A 22,039-nucleotide genomic window follows, 5' to 3' on the forward strand; every position below is an offset into this window, starting at 1 on the left:
TGCACATGACTTGGAAGAAAGACTGAGAAAAAGGGGCTGTGTACAGCCTGTCTGAGAACTAGCATGAATCTTCTTAACCCATCAGCAGCTTTTTAGCCATCTGAATCTCTGCATGCCCCACCCAATCTGCTGCCCCATTTCAGAGATATCGTAGAAAGAACAGGATTTTGGAGTCAAATGACTCCTATATCCTTCATTTTTCTTCTCTCTCTCTTTTTAAAAATTTTTTAGTTGTCAGTGGACCTTTATTTATTTACATGTGGTGCCAAGAATTGAACCCAGCACCTCACACATACTAAACAAGTGCTCTACCACTGAGCTACTACCCCAGCCCTTTCGCTTTTCTTTTTGAGACAAAGTTTTCCTTTGTTACCTAGACTGATCTAGAATTCCTGGGTTCAAGCCATGCTCCTGTCTCAGCCTCCTGAGTAGCTGGAACCACAGAGGTATGCTACCATGCCTGGCCAATAAAACTATCTTTTAAGCTTGTAATTATTAAATTTAAAAAATGTGCAGTTGGGCAGGTGATGCACACCTGTAATCCAGCAACTCTGGCGGCTGAGGGAAGGATCTCAAGTTTGAGGCCAGCCTGAGCAACTTAGTAAGACCCTGTCTCAAAAGAGAGAGAAAATAAATTAATTAAAAGGCTGGGAATGTGACTCAGTGGTAGACTGCTTGCCTAGCATACCCCAAACCTTGGGGTTCAGTCCCCTGTACTGCCCCAAAACACAAACAAAAACCTTTTTTTTTTTTTTTGGTGCTGGGGATAGAACCCAGGGCCTTGCGCATGGGAGGTAAGCACTCTACCAACTGAGCTACATCCCCAGCCACCCTTAATATTCTTTGTCTCTCTCTTCGGATTTGCTGTAGTGCTCCACCAGAGCCCACAGACTAAAAGATTGGGTATTCACTGAGCTCAGGCCTGGGGCTACAGACTGTTCATGTGCCAAGTCTTGCTCCAACTTTATTTTGTTTGGCCACTAAGATGCTTAAACTTTAAAAAATTCTGATGTCCTTAAATGTGCTCTCCAGTTTGTCCAAGTGGCTAATATTTCCTGTTGTATTTTTCCCTTTGTCTTTTTAAATATACTATTTAAAATGAATCCCCAGTAGATCAAACACCTATCTCAAGATCACCAATACTTTTAAATTTGTTTATGTAATTCTCCTGTCTCTTATTTCCCTGCCTCCTGAAAATTGTCTTGAATTTATCACTCATTTTCCTTAATTTTTACTTTAAAAATTTTTACTTTTTTTTTTTTTTCATGATGCTGGGGATCAAACCCAAGGTCTTACACATATTAAGTCACTGAGCTATTCTCCCAGTCCTTAGTAGCCCTTAAAAATTGTTTTAACACAGATATATGCCTTACTACTAATATATTATGTCTTGTTTTTGAATTTGTTTTTATTACTTATTTATTGGTACTGGGAATTGAACCTGGGTGTTTAACCACTGAGTCTTATCCCCAGCCCTTTTTATTTTTATTTTGAGACAGGGTCTCATTAAGTTGCTTAGGGCCTTGCTGAATTGCTTAAATTGGTCTTGAACTTTCAATCCTCCTTCCTCAGTTTCCAGAGCCTCTGGGATTGTAGCATGTGCCACCCTGCCCAGCAATTTATCAATTTTTTAATGGTAGCCTGGCACAGTGGCACACGCCTGTAATCCCAGCAGCTCAGGAGGCACAGGCAGGAGGATTTCGAGTTCAAAGCCAGCCTTAGCAAAAGCAAGGCACTAAGCAATCAGTGAGACCCTGTCTCTAATAAAATACAAAATAGGGCTGGGATGTGGCTCAGTGGTGGAGTGCCCCTGAGTTCAATCCCTGGTATCCCCCCCAAATTTTTTATAAGGTTAGTGCATTTGGGCTATGTTTCAGAGATTTTGCCTACCCCAAGAATGTGATGATTTTATCCAATATTTTCTTCTAGAAGGGTTATTGTTTTAGTCTTTCACATTTTAGTGTTTGTTTTTTCCCCATATAAAGACCCAATTGTTCCATTATAATTTTTTTTAAAGACCCTACTTTCCCCAGCAAATGGCTGTGGTTGTGGTACTTTCGTTGAAAACCAAACAACTGTATTGATGTGAGTCTATTTCTGGACCTTTTCTATTCCACTGAGCTATTTGCTTCTCTTTACACTAACATCACATTGTCTTAATTAATATAGCGTTAGTTGAAGTCTTTAAAATCGAACAGTATGAGTCCTCCAACTTTATTATTCCTTTTAGGATCTTGGCTCCCCTAGGTCTTTTGCATTTCCATGTAACTTTTAGAATCAGCTTACAAATTTCTTAAAACAAACAAGCAAAAATACCTGCTGGATTTTGATTGAGGCTGCACTGAATTTAAAGAATAATTTAGGGGTTGGGGATATGGCTCAGTGGTAGACTACTTGCCTAGCATAAATGAGACCCAGGGGTTGATCCCCAGCCCCCCGCAAAAAAAAAAAAAATATATTAATTTAGAATGAATTCACATGCATGGAAAAAAAATTCCATTTATTTAGGCTTTTCTAAGATTATGTCTTTTAATAAAATATTGGTTTCTTCATACTTGTCTTGCCAATCATTAGATTTATTTATGGGTACTTTTTAGGTTTGCTTGCTATTACAATGCTTTTTTATTTTTGCACTACATTTTATGATTATGTCTGGTTTATAGAAATAGAATTGAAAATTAGTCAATGTATGGTGTCTTTTTTTTTTTTTCCTGCACTGAGGATTAAACCCAGGGATGTTCTACTGAGTTACATCCCCAGCCCTTTTTAGTTTTATTTTTGAAATTTTGAGACAGGGTCTCACCAAGTTGTTAAGGCTGGCCTGCTCATCTTCCAGAGTAGCTGTGAATACAGTCATGAGCTACAGTTAGCCATCTTCAAATGAACTACATTTCTTCTTTTCTGCTGAGTAGAAATGGTGATAATGGCCATGCCTGTCTTTTCTGATTTTAGAGGGAATATATCTTAGGTTGATCTCCTTGTTTTTGGAGATTGAACCCAGGACCTCACGCATGCTAAGCACAATCTCCACTGCTGAGTTACACTCCCAGTCCAGGTTTCTTCGTTGAAATTGATTGTGGGGCTGTACTCTAGGAAAGATTCTCTTTATCAGATTAAGGAAGATTCCTTCAATTCCTAATTGCCAAGACTTTCATTTTTAGAATGAATGAGCGCTGGATTTTATCCTTATGCTTTTCTGCAATTACTACGATGATTTTATTTTTTTCTCCTTTAATACATTATTGAGGTGAATTACAAGTGAAGTTTTTCTCATGTTAAACCATCCTTGTATTCTTAGGATAAATGTAATTTTGTTATGACAGGTTGTCTTTTTCTTTCTTTTTTTTGGGGGGGAGGGTGTTACTGAGTATTAAACCCAGGGATGTTCTACCACTGAACTACATGCCTGGCCCATTTTACTTTTTATTTTGAAACAGGAACTCATTAAGTTGCCCAGGCTGTCCTAGAATTTGTGATCCTCATGCCTCAGCTTCCCAAGTTCCTGGGATTACGGGCATGTGCCACTGTGACTGGCTAGATTATCTTTTTTATATACTGCTAGGTTTTATTTGTGGTACTTATATTGCAGTATAATAAACTAACCCCCAATTTAGTGGCTTAGCAAACAACCATTTTTGGCTCCAATTTTATAAGTGGGCAATCTGTCTGGGCTCAGCCGACAGTTCTGTGTGTGTGTGTGGGGGGTGTAGTACTGAGGATTGAACCCAGAGGTACTCTACCATTAAGCTATATCCTCAGCACTTTTTTTTTCTTTTTTTATGAGATAGGGTCTTGCTAAATTACCCAGGCTGGCCTCAAACTTGTGATCCTCTTAATTCCAGAGTTGCTGGGATTATAGGCATGCACCACTATGCCCAACTAGATGACTTCTTAACTTCTTAATAGGAAAAGCTGCAAGTAATCTGTGATCATTAAAATACTACAGTTTCCTAATATTTTGTTTGGGATTTTTGTACTTATGTTTACAAGAAAGATCAGCCCATATTTTCCTTTGCCGTATTATCCATGTGTAATTTTAGATTCAAGTTTATTGTCTTAGAGAGTCGAAGTGCTTCTGTTTTTATTTTTATTTTTTATTTCTATTCTTTGGAAGAATTTCTATAATTCTTCATGTATAACCTGTTAGTGATCTGTTCTGGAAAGATTTGTCCAGAACAGTGTAGCCTGTTATTGTTTTGTTTTGCTTTTGGAAAATTAATTACTGATTCCCTTTCTTTAATAGGACCATTCAGACTATCTATTTCTTCTTGACTCAGTTTTGGTAAGTTATATATCTATTTATTTCTTTTGGTAAGAATTTGTCTATTTTGTTTGTATTTTCAAAATTGTTAGCAAAAAGTTGTAGGTAATATTCTCTCTCTCTTTTTTTTTTTCCCCTGGTGCTGGGATTGAACCCAGGGCCTTGTACATGCGAGGCAAGAACTCTACCAACTGAGCGATCTCCCAGCCCCTTCTCTAACCTTTTAATCATTGCTCTTTCTGTACTTAGATCCACCTGGTCATTCTAATTTTATTTATGCCGTCTCTCTATCACTCTTTTGTGTTTGTGTATTTTATTTGCCTGTTCCTAAAACACAACTCTTGGCTTTATTGACCCTTTCTAGTTTATCTTTATTTAGTATTTCATTGATTTCTGATTTTCTTTCTTTATTGTTTGGGGATCTAACTCAGGTTGTGGAGCACTCTAAGCAAGAGCACCTCTACCACTGAGCCACATCCCCAGCCCTTTCAGTATTTTATTTTGAGACACAGTCTCACTAGGAGGCTGAGGCTGGCCTTGAATTTGCAGTCCTTCTGCCTCAGCCTTTGGAGTCACTGGGATTACAGGTGTGCACCACTATAGCCTGCTCGGTTTTATCTTTATCATATACTTCTCTCAGTTTTCTTTGTGATTTGTTCTTTTTATAACTTAAGTTGGCATAACTCATTACTTTTCAAGCTATTAAAAAATTTCAAGGCTGGGGTTGTGGCTCAGTGGTAGAGCACTTGCCTGGCATGTGTGAGGCAATGGGTTGGATTCTCAGCACCGAATATAAGCAAAAGAATGAAAAAAGAGCTCATCAACATCTAAAAAAAAATTTCAATATGAAATTTTAAGGCCACAAATTGCCTTAGAAATACCACTTGCTATGTCCCATGAGTTTTCTTTTATAGTTTTTAAATTTTTTTTAGTTATACATGAATATAATATCTATATTTTGTTTATTTATTTATATGTAGTGCTGAGGATAGAACCCAGTGCCTCACATGTGCGAGGCGAGTGCTCTGCCCAGTATTTTTATTTTTGTAGAATTAAAAAAAAAAATTGTTTTGTTTTAGTTGTGGTTCTAAGGATTGAACCCAGGGTCTAGCACATTCTAGGCAAGTGCTCTACCACTGAGCTGCACCCGCAACTCTAGAGTTGTTGTTTTTTTTTTTTTTTCTGGTTTTACTTAAGGGATTTTCTCCCCATTGGAAAAAATTTAAATGTAACGTAACATAGAAAAATATAGAAAACTTACATGTAGAGTATAGTGAATAATTAGGGAGCAAATATCTGTGTAACCACCCACAGGTTAAAAATGTAAAATTAAAAATAAAAAACCAGATTTCCAGCACTGAAAACACACACACACACACACACACACACACGTATATAATAACAAGTAAAACAAACAAAAAAAACATAGATCAGGGGCTGGGATTGTGGCTCAGCGGTGGAGCGCTCGCCTAGCACGGCCAGGACTCGGGTTCGATCCTCAGCACCACATAAAAATAAAGGCATTGTGTTGTGTCCATCTACACCTAATAAATAAATAAATATTAAAAACAAAAACAAAAACAAAATAACGATAGATCACTAAAGCCCAGAAGCCCTCGGTGTTCTTTCCCATTTATAACTCTCTCTCTGGCACAGATGACCACATTCTTAAAATTTGAAATTGATTTTATATATATATATATATATATATATATATATATATATATATATATATATAAAGAATCAATAGTTAGTCTCTTTTAAAATTTATATGAATGTTATCAGTCATACAGTGTATAAATCTTTTGGGTCTTGATTTTTTAAATCAACATTGTGTTTTCAAGATTCATCCATATTGTGAAATGAACTGTGGTTTGTTTGTTTTTACTTGTCAGATTTTTTTTTAAGTATTGGAGATTCCAGGGGTCCTCCACCAGCGAGCTATATCCCAGTCCTTTTAATTTTTTAATTTTGATCCTCCTGCCTCAGCCTCCCGAGTCACCGGGATTACAGGCTTACGGCACTGCAACCCGAGTATATTACAAATTCTTGAATCCACTGAAGTGGGACTTCTGGTTATTGCTCTGGGATACATATTATTGAAATGTGTTAAGATTTGCCTTGGGGCTGGGGATGTGGCTCAAGCGGTAGCGCACTCGCCTGGCATGCGTTCGATCCTCAGCACCACATACCAACAAAGATGTTGTGTCCGCCAAGAACTAAAAAATAAACATTAAAAAAAAATTCTCTCTCTCTCTCTCTCTCTCTCTCTCTCTCTCTCTTTCTCTCTCTCCCCCTCTCTCCTCTCTCACTCTCTCTTTAAAAAAAAAAAAAAAGATTTGCCTTATGACATAATATGTGGCCAGTTTTTGTAATGCTCCCTGCAGATTTGAGGAAGAAAAGAGAAAAGATTGTCTATAAAGAACCCACCATCTGTATTTCCTATTTCCTCTTGCCTTAAATCCAGACTGCCCGAGTTTATTTCATTCCCTACTTTGCCCCTATAGGTTGAGTTTGTCATCTCTGGAAATCATTCAGAGTCAATATTTTCTCTACAAAAATGTTTTCTGTATTTAAAAAGCCTGCTACCCAACGTGTGTGTACATGTATGGAGACATCACACTGCGTAGCATTAACATGCAGACTTATGATGGGTCAATTTACAAAAAGAACTGAAGAAGAAAGTCTGCGACAGCACAGCGATGACAAAAGAGCAGGAGGAACTTCTGAACTATTTCAGCTGGAATATCCCAGATGTGGGTCTCGGAGCCCGGGAGGGTCTGAGTTTGTAGAAATGCCAAGCTGTGGGGAAGGGGAGAACATGCTGGGCGATGGGTGAAGCTGACCTTTGAGAACTCTTGACGTGATTTTAGGGTCAGGATTCCTGTCATCCATCTGCTGGCTCGTTGGACCACTCCGGCACTGGTATGCTTTCCAAGTCTGTGTCCATGAGCGCCATCAACTGCCTCTCGGAGCGCTCAGATCCAGATGGTAAGTAAAAGAGGGGAGTGAATTAAAGATGGACCCTTCTCTAATCCATCTCATCACTAGTCCTCCGTCGGCTGTTCAGCATCCAGATGTCCTGGATAACCTCCAACCACACCCTTGGAGCCCCCAGAATGTCATTACTCAAATGAGAGATCTTAATTCAGGACTTTGGCATTTTGAGACTCTTCTGCCAATTAGAGGGGACCTAGGGTAGAGAGAGGCTCTCCAGCCTCCTCTGTCACCAAAAGTGGAGGACAGTTATCTGAAATGTACCTTTTCCTCACAATGGAGTACTGGGAACTCAGTGTGAATCCTTAGTCCTCCCCAGTCACCAGAAACAGAACTGAAACATCAGGCCCCTCTCCCCCTCTTCTCATAACCCTGGTTCCTAAGTTCTTCAGCTGTGCTCTGCTCAGAACCCCGCCCTCCCTCCCTGCTCCCCAGTGCCCGCCCTCGGGAATGGCGTCACATGCACCTGCAGCTTGGGAACCTGATCCAGGTGGAGGGGGTGGGGGAGGCAGCCCTGGGCGCCTTTGTCTGGCTTCAGCTAGACACTCCTCTTCTCCTTCTTTGTTGGCAGGACATTCATCCCAGTACTCTGCCACTGACCTCAGCAAACCGTGAGTTTGGGGACTGGAATCCCTTCAAAGATCAAGATGGGGGAGGAGCGATGGGTCAGGGCCATGGATTCTGTGGCCCCCAGAGTATCTGCTTCCTGACACATACTTCCTTTAACATTTCTGATTACAGATCTACAAATATCCTTCTCCCTGAGATGCATAAAATTTGCCCTCTTCTCTGGGTTCCGATAGCCCCATGGGATGGGGGAGAAATTAGGGAAAGAAAAGGAGTAACCATATCACAGAGTGTCAGCTGGGTAAGAGAGTTCCCTATTGTCAAAGATATAAAGGTGGATGGGCAGTTGGGCTGTTGGACAGTCAGGGAGAGACAGTGACCAAGGACCAAGGTTGGGCTTTGGCTGGTTCAGATAATTGACCACTGGGTAGTGGTCCTAAGAGAGCTTTGCAAGAGCTGTAGAGCTCCCAGAAGAGGGCAGGGCCTGAAGGCCAAGTTCAAGAACCCAGACAGAGGAAGCTGAGAGATTCTGATAACTGTCTAAATAAGCATGTAAAATTAGCACCTGTTCATTTGGCTCCTGTGACTGAAGTCTGAGCGGGACCGTCTTCTAAGGCAGTGTGGCTGTGTGAGCGAGCACTGGGCCCTTTAAGATCTCAGACTCTGATTTGTGGTCCTGAAATTCTGCAGCTGACACATCCTCCTGGCTCTGGGTTTGGGATTAGCTCATGGGATGGGGCTGATGAAATCCCAGGAAATTCAGTCCTTATTGGCTTCAGGCCCAGAGGCTCTTTCCAAACAGCACGGGGTCTACACAGGGCTCTTGTTCTGAGGGGGGAAATGCCCCCCTGGAGGGCTCTCCCTCCACTCCACTTCCTCTGGGCAGCAGCTTGAGAGCAGGGATTGGGTCCACCCATCCCGAGCCTGGATTAGGTGGGAAGGGGGAGTCTGCATGTGTCTGGGAGGAGCCTGGAGTTCTCCTCATAAATAGAGGGGCCTGGAAAACTCAGTGTCCACATCCGGGAAGCCGTCGGAGGTGTGTGGGGTGCCTTTGCGCCCTCCTCTCTCTCCTTCACCCTTCCCCTGGGAGTCTTTCCTCCTAGTCTACCTGCTGGCCCTGGGCCTTCCCGCGCTCTCTCCACCATCTCTGGGAGTATCTTGTTTGCTTTCCAGCTCCATCTCCCTCTTCTCACCTCTTCTTTGTCTCTCTGCAGCTGGACCCGGCTGGAAGGGAACTCCGGGACCGGGGCAGGCTCCTCCTTACGCAGGACCCTCAGCTTCCTCTTCCTCATGACAGGCAAGTCAAAGGTAAGAGTTAGAGGGGACGGGGCCTGGGCTGGCCGCCCTCCCCGTCCGTTCCCTTCCTCCCGAGCCTCCCCTGTCACCCCTCCCCAGCTCTCCCTATTAGAGATTCAGTCAAGGCTCACGTTTTGAGGGAACACATGCTCACTCTTCCAGCCTCTGTGGCTGTGACCCAGCAAATCGCCTTTTCCCTGCTCTACCCCCGCCTCCAGCTTAGCAGGCAGCTGTGGACAGCTGGAAAAGGGCTCGGAAGGGGAGCTGAGGCGGGGCATGGCGTTTCCTTACTTTAGGTCTCCTGCGGCTAAGAGGTGGGCAGCAGAAACGTTATGTCCTTCATTACTGGACATGATAATGATAATAATTACAGCAGGACTCTGTACTTCTGCGTAGAGTATTAGAGTTTGCAGAGGACTTTCACACGCGTAATTTCCTGGGTGGAAATGGCAGCTGAAGGAGTTGAACTAAGGCCCTAGTGGGAGGGCAAGCCAGGACGGTGTGTGACTCTGGAGGACATGTGCCTGTGTGGCTGTGTGTGTTCTGATCCTGGTAAGTGAAAGCATATTGCTTTCCTCCTGGTGACCAACCCTCTTCTCTGGAGCCTGCAGCTTGAAATTCATTTCTGTTTTCTTTACTGACTGGCAGAAGGAGCCACCTTCCTCTTCCCCTCTGGCCTCCCCAGGTGTACATGTGTTTTCCCAACCTGGGGTGGCTTCTGGACACTGAGAAACTCTAGAGAAGATATCCTAGTCGCCTTGAAGGACCAGGGTTTTTTCCCACACTAGGGTTGCTCAGACTCCTCCTGGCTCTCCCTGAGGGCCTGGTGCTGCCCCCTGGGCCAGCCTCTGAGCCAGATTCCCTTCCTCTGAGTGGGCTGGGAAAGCAGACAGAGATGTAAACAGGTCACCTGTTTAGCACCTGGTTAGGAGTTGAGACTGGTGGATTCCCACCTGACCAGAGTCTCCCTGAGTTCAGAGGAGGTGAATCTGCTGGGGGAATCACCCTCTTGTCTTGTCTTTTTTAGTTATAGGTGGACACAATACCTTTATTTATTTATTTTTTATGTGGTGCTGAGGATGGACTCCCAGGTGATAGGCAGGCGAGTGCTCTACCGCTGAGCCACAACCCCAGCCCCTCACCCTGTCAGTACTGTGCAGGGCTCGGCTGGGCCCCAGTTGGTCTGTGTGTGCCCCTCCTGGGCCTAACAGCCATGTAGGAGGCTGAATAACCGAATAAAGGGAATGTGGGCAGACCTTGGAGCCCAGACAAGCAACAGGAAAGAACCTGAGAAAGCCAGGATACGGTCCCCTCTGGCCTTTCCCCACCAGGGCCTCTGGTCCTGTCTTCCTGTTTCCCTCCCTGCCATGCCTCGGCCCAGCTTCCTTCCAGCCTCTGGGGAACAAGGGCTCCTGCTCCACTTCATCTCCTCCGACTCAGGATGTGGAACAGGGCAGGTAAACATCAGGGGGCAGGGCAGGACAGCAGCTCAGTCAGGCAGTGACAGAAGGAAGCAGTTCACTCCCCAGAGGCCACCTCATTTAATTCTTGTAAGAACTCGGAATAGAAGTGAGTGACTTTTATTTGTTTGTTTGTTTTCTTTCAGTACTGGGGCTTGAACCCAGGGCACTTTACCACGGAGCCACATCCCACAGGGTCTCACTAAGTTGCCGAGGCTGGCCTTGAACAAAGTATTTTAATCTCCATTGCGTAGACAAGCTAACCCAGAGCTAAACTACTTGCCCAAGATCCCATAGCTAGTAAAAGGCGGAGCTCTGACATGGCTGCCTCTGCCCCTCTCGGAAGTAAACCCAACCCAACAGCCTGTCCCCTTCCTCCTTCCATCAGCCTCTGCTGGGGGGCGTCAGTTATGCCTTAATCCCCCTGCCCCATATACAAGATCCAGAGTAACAAGAAGAAACAGAGCTCTTCTGGCCCCGTGCAGGGTCTGGGTCCAGACATCTCCAGGGCTTGCTCTGTTCACCACTGGCCCAGCCTCTGGCAGTGGGGTCCTTGTCCAGGGAATTGGGAGGGATATATTTTATCAAGTTAAGTGGGCTGAAGAAGGTGGTGGCAACTTTTAGATTCTGGCAGAAATTTTGATTTTTGTGTGTATAAAAACTAATTTCTGGAAATCTGAAAGATATCATTGGAGGGGGTATTGGAATGAAAGGAATAGTTTTCAGAAAGGGGTGGTGGGAGAAGGAAAAGTGTTCATTGTTCTGGAGGACACAGGAAATGGACCCTGAGTCAAGATGCAGACTTAGCTCACGAATGCAGGCATTTTTAAAGGTAGATTAGCTTTCTTTACCTCTTTCCTGCTTCTTCTTTTTTTTTTTTTTTGTACCACGGACTGAACCCAAGGGTGCTTTACACTGAGCCCCATTCCTGGTCCCTTTTTATGTTTAATTTAGAGACAGGGCCTCACCAAGTTGCTGAGGCTGACTTTGAACTTGCAATCTTCCTGCCTCAGCCTCCCAAGACACTGGGATTACACATGTGCACCACTGGCTCATTTTTGTCTTTTTTTTTTTAACCTTTATTTTATTTTTACATGGTGCCGGGGATCGAACCCAGTGCCTCACGCATGCTAGGCAAGCGCCATACCACTGAGCCACAACCCCCGGCCCCTCATTTTTGTCTTCTAAGGGGATAATGAGGAGCAGGGTAACAAACAGCAAGGAGATAAAAAGAATAATAGGAGACTATTTTGAGAAAGGGTCTCACTAAAAGGAGACAGAAAAGGATTAGGCTAGCCAGTCTTCTTCCTTCCTTTTCTCTTTCCTTTGTTTTTTGGTTTTGGAGATTGAACCCCAGAGCACTCTACTGATCTACATCCCCATCTTTTTGGTTTTATTTTGAGACAGGGTGTTACTAAGTTGTGCCACCATAGGGAACCCAGCTTTTTCTTTCTTCTTTTTTGTATACCTTATTTTACTTATTTATTTCTATGTGGTGCTGAGGATTGAACCCAGTGCCTCACACATGTTAGGTAAGTGCTCTGCCACTGAGCCCCAGCCCCAGCCCAACCGGCCTCTTCTTTCTTTTTTTTTTTAATATATTGTTTTTAGTTGTAGTTGGACACAATACCTTTATTTTATTCACTTTTATGTGGTGCCGAGGAGGATGGAACCCAGCACCTCCCTCGCATGTGCTAGGTGAGCGCTCTACCGCTGAGCCACAACCCCAGCCCCCCCAACCAGCCTCTTCTTTCAATAGACTTATTTTTTCAATTTGTTTTAATTAGTTATACATGACAGTATAATGCATTTATGCACTTTGATATATATATATATATATATATATATAAAATACATAGAATGGGATATAATTTCTCATTCAATAGGCTTTCTTTCAAATATTTTTTTAGTCGTTCACAGACATTTTATTTATTTGCTTATTTTTAATGTGGTGCTGAGGATTGAACCCATTGCCTCACACATGCTAGGTAAGTGCTCTACCACTGAGTTACAGCCCCAGCCCTATGTGAGTGTGTGTGTGTGTGTGTGTGTGTGTGTGTGTTGTTGGGGATTGAACCCAGGACCTTGTGCTTGCGAGGCAAGCCCTCTACCAAGTGAGCTATGTCCCCAGCCCCTAGACTTTCTACATTGTGTTTATGGACTGAGAGGTCCCTAAAGAGCCTGGGGTACAGCTGGGCATGGTGTCTCACCCAGGTTATCCCAGTGACTCAGGAGGCTGAGGCAGGAGGATCACAAGTTCAAGGTCAGCCTCTTGAATCATAAGACTCTTGGCCACTTAGTGAGATCCTGTCTCAAAAGAAAACATAAAAAGGACTGGGGGGCTGGGGTTATAGCTCATGGTAGAGCGCTTGCCTTGCATGTAGCTCAGTGGTGAAGCACCCCTAGGATCAATTTCCCACTACCAAAAGAGACAAAAAAAGAGCCTGGGGTTCAAATCTTAGGCTTCTTGGGTACCCAGGTAGAGTTTGGCCCTTTAAGGTTCTATCCTCTGCTTGCAGAACCTTCAGCCTGGGAGAAAAGCCCAGTCCCAGTCCAGTCTTGGTCTCTGAGCCCCCAGTGGGTGGAGCCATGAAGCTGGGATTCTGGCCTTTGGCTCCCTGTTTTTAAATTTAGTACATTCCAGAGTCTTGGCTGACCGGAGGGGAGGTAAGCCTGGAGTTCTGGGGCCAGGAACTCAGGCCTGATGGTTTGGGAGTGTTCTTGCAGCCTTCCCATAGGTCTCCAGCAGGTGCAACCCTGGAGAAAACAGCCAGGGCCCTGGGGAAGCACTTTCTTCTTGCACTTGTCACCCAGCCTGGGCCCGCATGGTTTATTTCCTCTTTGGCCTCCCTTTTGCCCCCATTCTGAGAATGGAATCCAGGCACTGAGCTGTTTTTTAAAGTTTTGTGACGACAGGGTCTTGCTAAGTTCCTTGGATGGCCTTTAACTTCCTGTCCTCCTGCCTCAGCCTCCCAAGTAGCTAGGAGCACAGGCCTGTGCCCCCAGGCTCGGCCCCTCTCTTTTTTTCTGCTCTTTGCTATATAAGGATCCTGAACAGGAGAATGGGTGAAGAAGGTGAAGAAGGAGTTGCTAGGCAGGGGGAGAACCAGAGGAGCAGCGTGGGGGTGGTGCTGGGGGTGAAGAGCCCAACCAGCTCAGCCAGCGGTGAGGCAGTGAAGCCCGAAATAGAGGCAGAGGCTAAAATTGGCACCTACAGGAGTGCTGAGTTGGGCTTGAAACCTCCAGCCTGGTCCTACTGAGGAGTCCAGCAGGGAGCTGCTGGACCTGGGCTGGGCCTCCTCTCCCTCCCTCCTCCTCCCACACCAATTGCAAGCAGATTCAGGCGGGACCTTGCAAACATAGTAGGCTCTGTCCTAGTGCTCTTTGTTTGTGCTCTGATTTCTACATAGAAGTGGGACACCCCGAGAGGAGGAAATGAACTGCAATATGAGTGATTACAGTTAGACTGGAGGAGGAAAATAGCAGGAAACTCACCGAAGGTGGAGATTGGAACAGGTTAGGGCAATCTTTTTGGTAAGGGGGACTTAATCCAGGGGCACTTTACCACTGAGTTACATTCCATTCCTTTTGACTTTAAGAGGGTCTTGCTAAGTTGCTGAGGGTCTCACGATATTGTTGAGGCTGACCTTGAATTTTTAATCCTCCAGCCTCAGCCTCCCAAGTCGCTGGGATTACAGGCTGACCACCGCGCCTGGCCCCATTTTCCTTCTAATGGAGACAGTTGGTTGTGCCCTAACTGTTCTCTGATTGGGGCAGGCTGTTTTCTAGTCTTCTGGTTCCGGTTTAAGTAGCGACAGAGAGAACCAAGGTTAGACACATAGAAGGACTTCCTCAGCTCCCTAGCTTTCAGGAAAGCTTGCTAATTCCCACCTACACCCTCCAAAGTAGCTGGCAGAGGCGGAGCTAGGAGGAGGATGGGCAGAGTGTGGTCCGGAAGGGCCCAGAGAGGTGGAGGCTTGTGGGAGAATTCTGTCCTCTCGACTCTTTTTTGACTTTTGGGAACGACTCTTTTCCTATAAACCTACTAAAGATCCGTCTTTTAGTTCTTCGAGTTGCCCTCCCTCTCGCCACCCCTGCCCCCAATCGTACACGGGGTCTGTTTATTCTGGCTGCTCGCTGGGCCCCCAAGGCCGGGGAGGAACTGGCCCCGGGCCCCTGGAGAGCTGGGGGCGGGAGAGTCCTGCGGCCCGAGGGTCTTTAAAGTGAAGTGCTGGGGGAGGGGGAGGGGAGGAAGGCCTGGGTCCCGCGGGGACTGCGCGGCCGGGCACCCGCGGGCTCCGGGAGAGCCGAGCTGGGGCCGGGGCGCCCTCCGCAGGGCGGGACCCCTGGCCCCGCGGCGCCCCGTCCCGCGCGCCGGCCCCCGCCCTCGCCGCGCCCCGCCCCCCCTTCCTGAGCGGCGGGGAGGAGACAAGGGTTTGAGGAACTGGCGCTGGGTGCCGGGCGAGGGGAGTCCGACTTCCTGTCCCCGCCGGCGCGGCGGCCCGGACCCTCGCGGCTCCCCACAATAGCGGGCGCCCGGCTCGCGCCGGAGCATGTCCCGGATCGAGTCCCTCACGCGGGCGCGGACCGAGCGGAGCCGAGAGCTGGCCGGCAAGGTGGGTCGAGTCCCCCGCCGCGGCCCCGGGCGCCCCCGGCCCCCGCCGCGTCCCCCGGGCGCCCCCGGCCCCCCGCCACGCCCCCCGGCGCCCCCCGCCCCGCCGCGCCCCGCGCCCCGCGTCCCGGGTCGCCTCTGGGCGCCAAAGTCGGGCGCGCGGCGCGGCGGGACGGGTGGGTGGGGACTGAGCGGGCGGGGGGCCGGGGGGACGCGACCCGCGCCTCCTGCTCCGCCGCGCGGACTCGCTGCCGGGACCCCGGGAGGGCAGGCTGGGCTCGGTCGCCTCCGATCGGGCGCCACCGGGTGTTTTGTCCCTCAGAAGAAAGTTGCTCCGGTAAGGGACCGAGCGGGAAGAGGGAGGCGCGCGTCGGGCCGGAGGTGGGCTCTCTCCGCACCGGCTCCCCGGGCGGCTGCCGGGTCGCCCCGGCCGTACCCCCGCCTCGGCCGCCGGCTAGGTCGTTCCCCCTTTGTCCCCGCCATCCGGCGGAGGGGGCGGGAGGGGTGGTTTCCCAGCTTCCTCCCACCACCACCGCCACCGCCACCACCTCCCCTCCGAGACAAAAGTCAGCTCCTCCTCTCCGCGCAAATGGGCTTTCCAGCTGTGATTCAGCTCTCCCCTCGGGTGGGCGGGTGGCGGGGGTCAGGACCGCTGAGCGACGCTCATCCCCCTTCCCCACCCCGAGCCCCAGGCCATCACCCCAGGTGAAGGGAGCAGAAGGCTTTGTGTAGCTGGGATTCTCTCCTCCCCACGGAGCACCCCTGAGCCTGGAACGCGGGGTGGTCCCCATCCCTCTCTGCCCCACTGGCCTTCCAAGCTCCTTGTTCTCCCAATCCCGAAAGCCTTAGGCGCACAGACCTGGCCATTGCATTCCTGCTCCTCTCTGCCGTCCTTGGCGCCTATTCTCTTATTTCCTGGTGCTGGAGGCCCTTTACCTGTCATCTCCAGTCTGGGTGTATAATTACACGCGCGCGCGCACACACACACACAGACACATACACACACACACACACCATGACCTCTTGGCCATTGCTTTTAAAGTATCCTTTATTCCTGTCTTTGTATCCAGACCCATTCCCAAATGCTATGACCCGTCTACACCCCAGGCCCCAGAAAATGATCAAACTGACTTTAGCTGAGCAGCTGGGAACTGGGAGGAAGGTGGTGTATCCAGACAACACCTTCCAGCTCCGTGGGGCTTCCACACTGTGCTGGTTCTCAGAACGGCCAGAACCCAGCCCAGAGCTGCTTTGATCTTCATCTCTGGCTTTCCTTCCATGTCTGCTGGGTGGCCAGCTTAGCTGATTACCATCTTCAGGCCAGGGAGTGGTACTCCACTGGAGCCCTTCAGGGGATGGAGTCCCCTCACCTCCACCTCCCTGCTGATTCTTAGCCAGGCTACCTGTCTTGGTGCTAACTGGGAGAAGGTCCAACCTAGGGCAGAGGTGGGGATGGAGACAGAGAAGGAGGCTTTAGGACTTTCTGAGGGGATGATATTAGACTCTGCTAACCGGAAAGCAGCCTGGGATTTGAGTAACCCCTAAGACAAACAGAGGGCCAGGGTGAGGTGGCTGAAGTGTGGTGGAACAGTGGGGTGGCAGACAGGCTCTTCACAACCCTGCGCCAAGCCAGGCCCCAGCTCCAAAAGTCTGTTTATTTTTTCAACCGTTTGAGCTGAGACCCTGGAGTAGAGCCAAGGGGGGGCGGGAGAGGCTTTTTGAAACCACGGAAATACGGTTCCACCCTAAAAAGGAAAGCCACAGGGGAGCGGCAGGAGGGGCAGACCTGGCCGGGGGGCACAGGGAGAGATTCCGGGAGGTTAGATACTGGGGTCCTTTCTCCATTAATGAGGGGGCCAGGGGCCAGATACCTGGACCTGTGCTCTCTTTTGTTGCTGTTTGTTTGTTTATTGTCACCTCCCCCAGTAGGGAACTGGGCAACGGGAAACCCAGTTCTTCTTTCTGCCCTGGAGCTGGCCGAGGAGGGGGTATTTGGGAATCTGGTAGGGGGAAGGGGAGTGCGGGGGCTGAGTGGGTGGATCTGAGAGGGCACGGAGGCCACCAGAGGAGGGTGTCAGTTTGGGCTGGTCGGAAGGGGAGGGCCACCACTGCCACCTCCGGAAAGCTGTGGTTACAGAAGGGGGGAGTTGGTTCTTAGCCAACAAACCCTGGGTCCCCTCTCCCCCCTCCCCCAAGCACGCCAGCTGTCTCCTTTCTTTTTATACTGTGGTGGGAAGGGGGGCACTGGAAAGGAGATTATTTGAAGAAGATGGTCTCTTCCCTGCTACCTATGTGGGGGGATGGGTCAGGCACCCCACCTGCTCCCCGTCCCTGCCCTGCTCCCCAGAGCTCCTCCTAGGAGGAGGAACTGGAGTACAACCTGCCTCTTTCTCTTCCCACCCCTTAGGATCTTTCTGTGAGCCCCTGCCCCCAGGCTCCTTTCTCTTTTCACTGCGTTTCTATTCTTCCAGGCTTGTCTTCAGATCTCCACCCCCTTAATTCTCTCTGCTCTACTTCCTACCTCCTCAAACCCCAAAGCCCACAGATCCCCTCTGTCTCCCTTTCGTCCCTTGCTCTTCCCTCCCTCCTTTCCCCAGCCCTAACCTTCAGGTCCCTGCGAACAAAAGATCCTTTTCTGCCAACCAGGGCCAGAGGTGTAGGGATGGCTCTGGAGGCTGGCGGTCCCCTTGGGATCTCTGGGACCCCAGCATTGGAGTGTGTGGTGGGCAGGTGGAATGGGGAGTGAGGAGGAGAGATCTTTCTTTGTTCTGGGTACTAGAGAGGTGGCTGGCTTTGTGTGCTGGACCAAAGGTGTAGCCAGAGAGGAGGGCTGGGGGCGCCCAGGAGGGAGCCTGGAGGGCTGATGGCTCTGGAGGAAAGTTGAAAAATTTGGGTCCTCCTGGAGGCAGAGGCTTTGGGGGACATAGAAGGACTCTGAGGGTCATGGAGGTTAGGGAAAGGACCTAGGGGGAGGGGAGAAACAAGAATGGGGGAAGGGAACTGAACGCTTAAGTCACCAAGGGAGGGGGGGTTCACGGTACCTAGGGGTGCCTAACCTAAGGTAGGACCTGCTGGGAGTGACCAAGGAGTTCAAGAAGCATCTGTCTGTCTGGAGCTGTGACCTTGGAATCCGGGAAGGGACGGATTGGAATGTGAATCCCATGTGTGCATGTTACCTGAGTGACCTGAGTGTTGGGGTATGTTCCTCTGTGTGTCTGTCCCGCTGTGCTCTAAGTTACTGTTTGCAGTATGGACACCAGAGTAGGGGGATCATGCCCTCTGGACATGAGGAAGTAGTTCCATTCTTAGCTTTGGCCTCTGGTTCAAAGAATCTTGGAGGAGCCCAGTGAGTGGATTGGTCAGGGTTTCTGGAGCTGGTAGGGGAAATGGCTGAGAAACGCTGGCTCGCTGGCTGGCTCGCTGGGCCGTCTGGGTTTGTTTGTGTCCCCTTGGGGGAGGGGGGAAGGCTGCAGGCAGCAGCTGCCCCCTCCCGACTCAGCCGGCCTGCCCTGTGCCAGGAGGGCAGGGAGTCCTGGCACGGCTATTGTTCACTTGCACAAATGCCCGTCTGTTTGCATCGCTCCCCCCACCCCCGCTTGTCTCTCTCCTGGCCTGACAGGTGTGTCGGGGTAGGGGGCAGGCTGGGGTCCAGGGTGACTGGGTCTCAGGGTCTTTAGCCTCATTTTATTCCTTGTGGCCCTAAGTGCCCTTCACCAATGTGTTGGCCCCCATTACCGGTCTCATCTTTGTTCATTAAGCAAGCATTTATTAAGTGCCTTTGTGTGTGTTCACTGTTATTTTCCGTGTTGTTTCTGCCCTTGGAACTAGTGTTTTCTATTTGGCCGCCTTTTCCTGGCCTCCAGTCTTCATCTTGTCCCTGGAAGCTCCTAAAGGGGCTTGGCCTGGCTGAGAGCATCCCAGGTTCTTTTCTCAGTCATGGGCAGGAAGCTTCTGGCTCCCCCCCCCCCTCCCCGACTTAGTGACTCTGCACCTTTGCTGTCTGGGGGCTGAGCCAGAGGTGACTCAAACCCCAGTGCACCCCTCTAGACTCTCTAGGCTCTGGTCTGGGCAGAGGCCTCACCATCTTGGGAAAGGGGCTGCTGCTAACTGCACCTGGAACCAAAGTGGTTGTGGAGGAGGGGACATCTTGGAGGCCTGCGTAAGAAATGAGTGGGGTCCCCAGAGCAGGGTGCTGCTGAGACCCCCATGTCTTGATGTCCTTCTCTTCCTTGCCCTTCTCACTGAGTTCCTTAGACCTTTGCTAAGTTGCTGAGGCTGGTGGTTTTGAACTTGTGGTCCTCCTGCCTTGGCCTCCCCGAGCCTCTGGGATCACAGTGTGCCACCTGCCTGGCAGTCTTTTGCTAGGTGTGCTCAAGGGTTCCTTCACTTGATCTTTGATGTAGCAGTGGCAGAGAGGAAGGTTAGTAGGCTGGAGAGACCGTTCCTGAGGTTTGTGAGAAAGAGGCAGAATGGCCCTTGGCTGCCAGACAGCAGGAGGCTGGAGCACAGGAGGGCTTCAGGGCCTTGAGCCTGTTGTGAATTGTAGATGGGCATTTTCTCAGTGGATAGGTTGGAACATGCAGCAGGTGAAGGTCTGTCCTGCTTGGAAGTAGGTAAATGGGAACCAGTATGATTTTCTTATTTCAATTTTTTTAGTTATAGATGGACATAATACCTTTATTTTATTTATTTATTTTATGTGGTGCTTAGGATCAAACTTTGTGCCTCACATGAGCAAGGCAAGCGCTCTACCACCGATCCACAACCCCAGCCCAGTGTGATTTTCTTTTTGGGGGGTATGTATGGGGTACCAGGGATTGACCTCAGGGGCACTCAGCCCCTGAACCACATCTCCAGCCCTATTTTTTTTTTTTTATATTTTATTTAGAGACAGGGTCTCACTGAGCTGCTTAGCACCTTGCTTTTTGCTGAGGCTGGCTGTGAACTTGCAATCCTCTTGTCTCAGCCTCCTGAGCCTCTGGGATTACAGGCATGCGTCACTGTGCCTGGCTTCCAATGTGATTTTATTTTATTTTTAAAAAATTTTATTTATTTATGGGGCTGGGGTTGTTGCTCAGTGGTAGAGTGTGCACCTTGCATGTGTGAGGTACTCAGTTCAATCCTCAGCACCACATAAAAATAAATAAAGGTATTTTGTCCATCTGTTTATTATAATAAATAAATTTTTAAAATGTTTTTTTAAAAAAACATTTAAAAATTTATTTATTGGGGCTGGGGATGTGGCTCAAGCGGTAGCGCGCTCGCCTGGCATGCGTGCGGCCCAGGTTCGATCCTCAGCACCACATACCAACAAAGATGTTGTGTCCGCCGAGAACTAAAAAATAAATATTAAAAAATTTCTCTCTCTCTCTCCTCTCTCACTCTCTCTTAAAAAAAAAGAACTGTGACATCATCAGTTCATAGGAAAAAAAATTATTTATTATAATTTGTTATACATGACAGCAGAATGCATTTCAATTCATAGTACACATATAGAGCATACTTTTTCATTTTTCTAATTGTACACAAAGTAGAGTCACACCACTTGGGTCTTCATACATGTACTTAGGGTAATGATGTCCATTTCATTCCACCATCTTTCCTACCCCTACGCCCCCTCCCTTGAAAATATAGAATGCTTCATGAATTTACATGTCATCCTTGCACGGGGCCATGCTAATCTTCTCTGTATCATTCCAATTTTAGTAGTGAGCACCCAATGTGATTTTCTTAAAAAACAAACCTGGAAGAGTCAGGAATGGTAGCGCATGCCAATCATTCCTGCAACTCCTGAGGCTGAGGCAGGAGCACAAGTTCAAGGCTACCTTCAGCAACGTAGGGCGTAAGCAACTTTGTGAAACCCTATCTTAAAATTAAAAAGGGCTGGGGACATAACTCAGGGGCAAAGCACCCCTGGGTTCTAAAAAATAAAAAAAAAGGGCTGGGGATATGGCTCAGTGGGGTCACATCCCCTTTAGGAAACAAACCGACCAACCTGGAAGAGAACAGGACAGAAACCCAAACCAGCCCACTCATCCCACCTTTGGAGCCAATTCCCTTGGAGAGCAGGCTCCATGTCCTTCCATCCTCAGCAGCCGGAGCCTTGGGGCGGGCACAGGCCACCTCTGGGACAATAGTGCTAGGCAGTGCCAGGCCGCTTGCTGCTGGGATGTGCTGCTGCTGGGGCTGCTGCCCGCTGCTGGCCCACCTAGAGAGGGGGTCACTCGGAGAGAGGGTGAGTGTTGAGGGGTGGAGCAGGCAGGGCCCAGGGTACCCTGGCTGGCACTAGGGCATCTGTGCCAGAGAGGGGAAGGCCCTTAGAGATGGCTTTCTGCTTGCCCTAGTCCTCTCCCTTTGCTGTGCTCATCAGAGCTGGCCAAGCAGGTGAGTGTCATTGAAGAAGGGAGAGAGGGGCGGGGGAGGGCTGTGCGGAAATTGGGAAAGGGGAACTCTAGCAGCACCAGGACAGATCTGAAACACTGCCCCTTTTGGAGTTACCCCCGCCAGTGACGCTGCTCTTTTGAATGCTGTCTTCATGTTTGCTTGCTGGCTTTGACTTCAATGTCATAAGTGCCACTGCTTTGGAAGGGCAGGAGTTGAGGAAAGTAGGGACCGTGCACGGCAGTGGGAAGGGCGATCTGGACTTGGTCTCTGAGGGTCCCACAAGGTTATTATTCAGAGGCAGCTGTGATCTTCTGAAAACACTGGATCCATTAAAGAGCTACACCTTGGAGCAAGACAGCGGATTAGATCCGAGGGAGACTGTTCTGGTGACTGAGGCAGGCAGGTGCCAGTATAGGAAACGGGAGGCCACTGTGCTGGAGTACTAGGGGAGGAGGAGTGGCC

At 48.7% G+C, this 22,039-nt stretch overlaps 1 protein-coding gene and 1 non-coding gene across 9 annotated transcripts in view; one reads left to right on the top strand and one right to left on the bottom strand.

The window, feature by feature from the left end:
• Positions 1-8,718: 8,718 nt before the first annotated feature.
• Positions 8,719-22,039, top strand: part of Arhgef2 (Rho/Rac guanine nucleotide exchange factor 2) — a 33,025-nt gene continuing 19,704 nt past the window's right edge. For 3 of the 8 annotated variants that reach the window (XM_026404999.2, XM_026405001.2, XM_026405000.2), the window contains exon 1: positions 15,028-15,197. In XM_026404999.2, the coding sequence (XP_026260784.2) occupies positions 15,135-15,197 (63 nt within the window). In that variant the 5' untranslated portion in view covers positions 15,028-15,134. Of the gene's footprint in view, positions 8,862-9,039; positions 9,134-9,412; positions 9,436-14,011; positions 14,098-15,027; positions 15,198-21,537; positions 21,578-21,949; positions 21,981-22,039 lie in introns of those variants that run through there. The other 5 variants (XM_026405002.2, XM_026405005.2, XM_026405006.2 and 2 more) reach the window with 5 other exon arrangements.
• Positions 20,818-20,919, bottom strand: LOC113194119 (U6 spliceosomal RNA). Its single transcript, XR_003302231.2, has one exon. It is a non-coding gene; the product is annotated as a U6 spliceosomal RNA (small nuclear RNA).

The sequence above is a fragment of the Urocitellus parryii genome, chromosome 11 (assembly GCF_045843805.1).
Source record: "Urocitellus parryii isolate mUroPar1 chromosome 11, mUroPar1.hap1, whole genome shotgun sequence".
NCBI classification, from domain to species: domain Eukaryota; kingdom Metazoa; phylum Chordata; class Mammalia; order Rodentia; family Sciuridae; genus Urocitellus; species Urocitellus parryii.